The sequence below is a fragment of the Pangasianodon hypophthalmus genome, chromosome 3, assembly GCF_027358585.1.
Source record: "Pangasianodon hypophthalmus isolate fPanHyp1 chromosome 3, fPanHyp1.pri, whole genome shotgun sequence".
Classification (NCBI taxonomy): domain Eukaryota; kingdom Metazoa; phylum Chordata; class Actinopteri; order Siluriformes; family Pangasiidae; genus Pangasianodon; species Pangasianodon hypophthalmus.
In genome coordinates this window covers 33,837,005-33,839,504 of record NC_069712.1, presented here as the reverse complement: position 1 = coordinate 33,839,504, position 2,500 = coordinate 33,837,005, and the positions used below count along the sequence as shown (strand labels likewise).

The window sequence follows — 2,500 nt, the reverse complement described above, 5'->3', positions numbered from 1 at the left end:
CAACACACAGCACACAACACACAGCACACAACACACAGCACAACACACAGCACACAACACACAGCACACAGCACAACACACAACACACCTTCTGCAATTCATACTTTATTTATAGCTGAATCTGTTGGGTTTTTCGTTTCAGACTCACATCATCTCAGACTGACAGCCTGAAACCAAACCTGACCTCATTAGTGCCAATAACTTTAAAGCTGCAGTTTGTAATTTCACATTAGTTTTTTTTTCCAGGTGTGTAATAATAATCCTAATCATTTTAAAGGGGTAAAAAATGTCATTCGCAGTTTTGCCCTGCGATCGATTTCACTAGGTTCTTTGTTTCATGATTGGCTTGCGATTTTTCTGGCCTGGAAATGAGCTCCGCCCCAGACAGAACACAGCTTCTCAGCTCCGCCCCTTTCTCTGGAAAGGCAGATACAGCTTCCACAGGAAGGGTGGGGTCAGTTGGGAAGAAGGGGAGCACAGACTGCTCCTTTAAAAAAACAAAACTCCATTAAAATACTGATGTTTAACAGACTGTTTTTTTTTAAAGTCATGTCATTGTGCACTTGTGGGCGGAGAAAAGGGATATTAACCAATAATATCATGCCGTGTCATTTAAAGAGAAATGATCAGATTAATCAGCGTCGAGGAAAAGCGATGTTACAGAAAGCGACGTTCTTCTGCGAGTAGCTTGCTGTAACAGATTTGTAACACTGAGGTTTCCCATTTCTGAAAAAGTTACACACTGCTGCTTTAAAGTCTCAGTTAGTGAATGTCAGCATCATGTTTAATTATTAAGTGTGTGTGTGTGTGTGTGTGTGTGTAAGGTAATGAGATAGTGCAGGTGGAGGGTTTGGACGGTCTGAGTCTCCTGCGTGAGTTGGTGTTGGATCAGAACCGAGTGAAGACGCTCAGTGAGAAATGGTTCAGCTCACACACACGCCTGATCGAGCTGAGCCTGAACGACAACCGCCTGCGCAGCCTCACACACCTGCAGCTCACACACCTGCAACGCCTGCACCTCAGCAACAACAAGCTGCAGGTAACACACACACACACACACACACACACACACACCTGCACCTCAGCAACAACAAGCTGCAGGTAACACACACACACACACACACACACACACCTGCACCTCAGCAACAACAAGCTGCAGGTAACACACACACACACACACACACACACACCTGCACCTCAGCAACAACAAGCTGCAGGTAACACACACACACACACACACACCTGCACCTCAGCAACAACAAGCTGCAGGTAACACACACACACACACACACACCTGCACCTCAACAACAACAAGCTGCAGGTAACACACACACACACACACACACACCTGCACCTCAGCAACAACAAGCTGCAGGTAACACACACACACACACCTGCAACGCCTGCACCTCAGCAGCAACAAGCTGCAGGTAACACACACACACACACACACCTGCACCTCAACAACAACAAGCTGCAGGTAACACACACACACACACACACCTGCACCTCAACAACAACAAGCTGCAGGTAACACACACACACACACACACACACCTGCACCTCAACAACAACAAGCTGCAGGTAACACACACACACACACCTGCACCTCAGCAACAACAAGCTGCAGGTAACACACACACACACACCTGCACCTCAGCAACAACAAGCTGCAGGTAACACACACACACACACACCTGCACCTTAACAACAAGCTGCAGGTAACACACACACACACACACACACACACACACACACACACACACACCCCTACAACAGCTGAAGGGGCAGATGGAGAAGCTGCATATATTACAGTGTGTGTACATTGCGTACATGTGCATTCCTTTCTCTATACATCCCTGTATTATGTGTGTTTCTGTGTGTGTGTGTGTGTGTGTGTGTGTGTGTGTGTTGTAGGATATCACAGAGTTGGATAAACTGGAGGTTCTTACATCACTTGTAGAACTGTCTGTGGTGGGCAATCCGGTGAGAAACACACACACACACGCCCTGAGAGAGCATTTCACTCCTATATGTCACCCTGCCCTAACTGTGTGTGTGTGTGTGTGTGTGTGTGTGTGTGTGTAGGTGGCGCGGCGCTCCCTCCACAGGCCTTCTGTGGTTCTGCGTCTCCCTCAGCTGCAGGTACTCGATGGAATCACGGTCACACTGGAGGAACGAACACGAGCAGAGTTACTGTGTACTGAGGTACACACACACACACACACACACACACACACACACACACACACACAGGTCTGAAGATCGAGAAGGTCGTGACATGAAGGTCTTTTTTTCCCAGATGATATTTCCTCTGTGTGTTTTGTGTTTTGTTTGCTCTCGCTGCAGGACACACCCTCCTGTGTGGACGGGGCGTTCCCTGTCGTACTGAGTCGTGCTCCACCTGCCCGAAACTCCGCCCTGGGCGTCGGCACGCACCACCTGCTGGGTCACGAGAGCTTCTTCAGCGCCCACGCCGAGGACACACACTGCAAACGCA

At 48.6% G+C, this 2,500-nt stretch overlaps 1 protein-coding gene across 2 annotated transcripts in view; it reads left to right on the top strand.

The window, feature by feature from the left end:
- lrrc9 (leucine rich repeat containing 9) overlaps positions 1-2,500 on the top strand; it is a 22,516-nt gene that overhangs the window by 18,796 nt on the left and 1,220 nt on the right. For both annotated transcript variants that reach the window (XM_053232449.1, XM_053232448.1), the window contains exons 27-30: positions 825-1,039; positions 1,918-1,986; positions 2,089-2,208; positions 2,350-2,500. The exon at positions 2,350-2,500 is cut by the window's right edge and continues 136 nt beyond it. In XM_053232449.1, coding sequence (XP_053088424.1) covers positions 825-1,039; positions 1,918-1,986; positions 2,089-2,208; positions 2,350-2,500 — 555 coding nt within the window. The remainder of the gene's footprint in view (positions 1-824; positions 1,040-1,917; positions 1,987-2,088; positions 2,209-2,349) is intronic.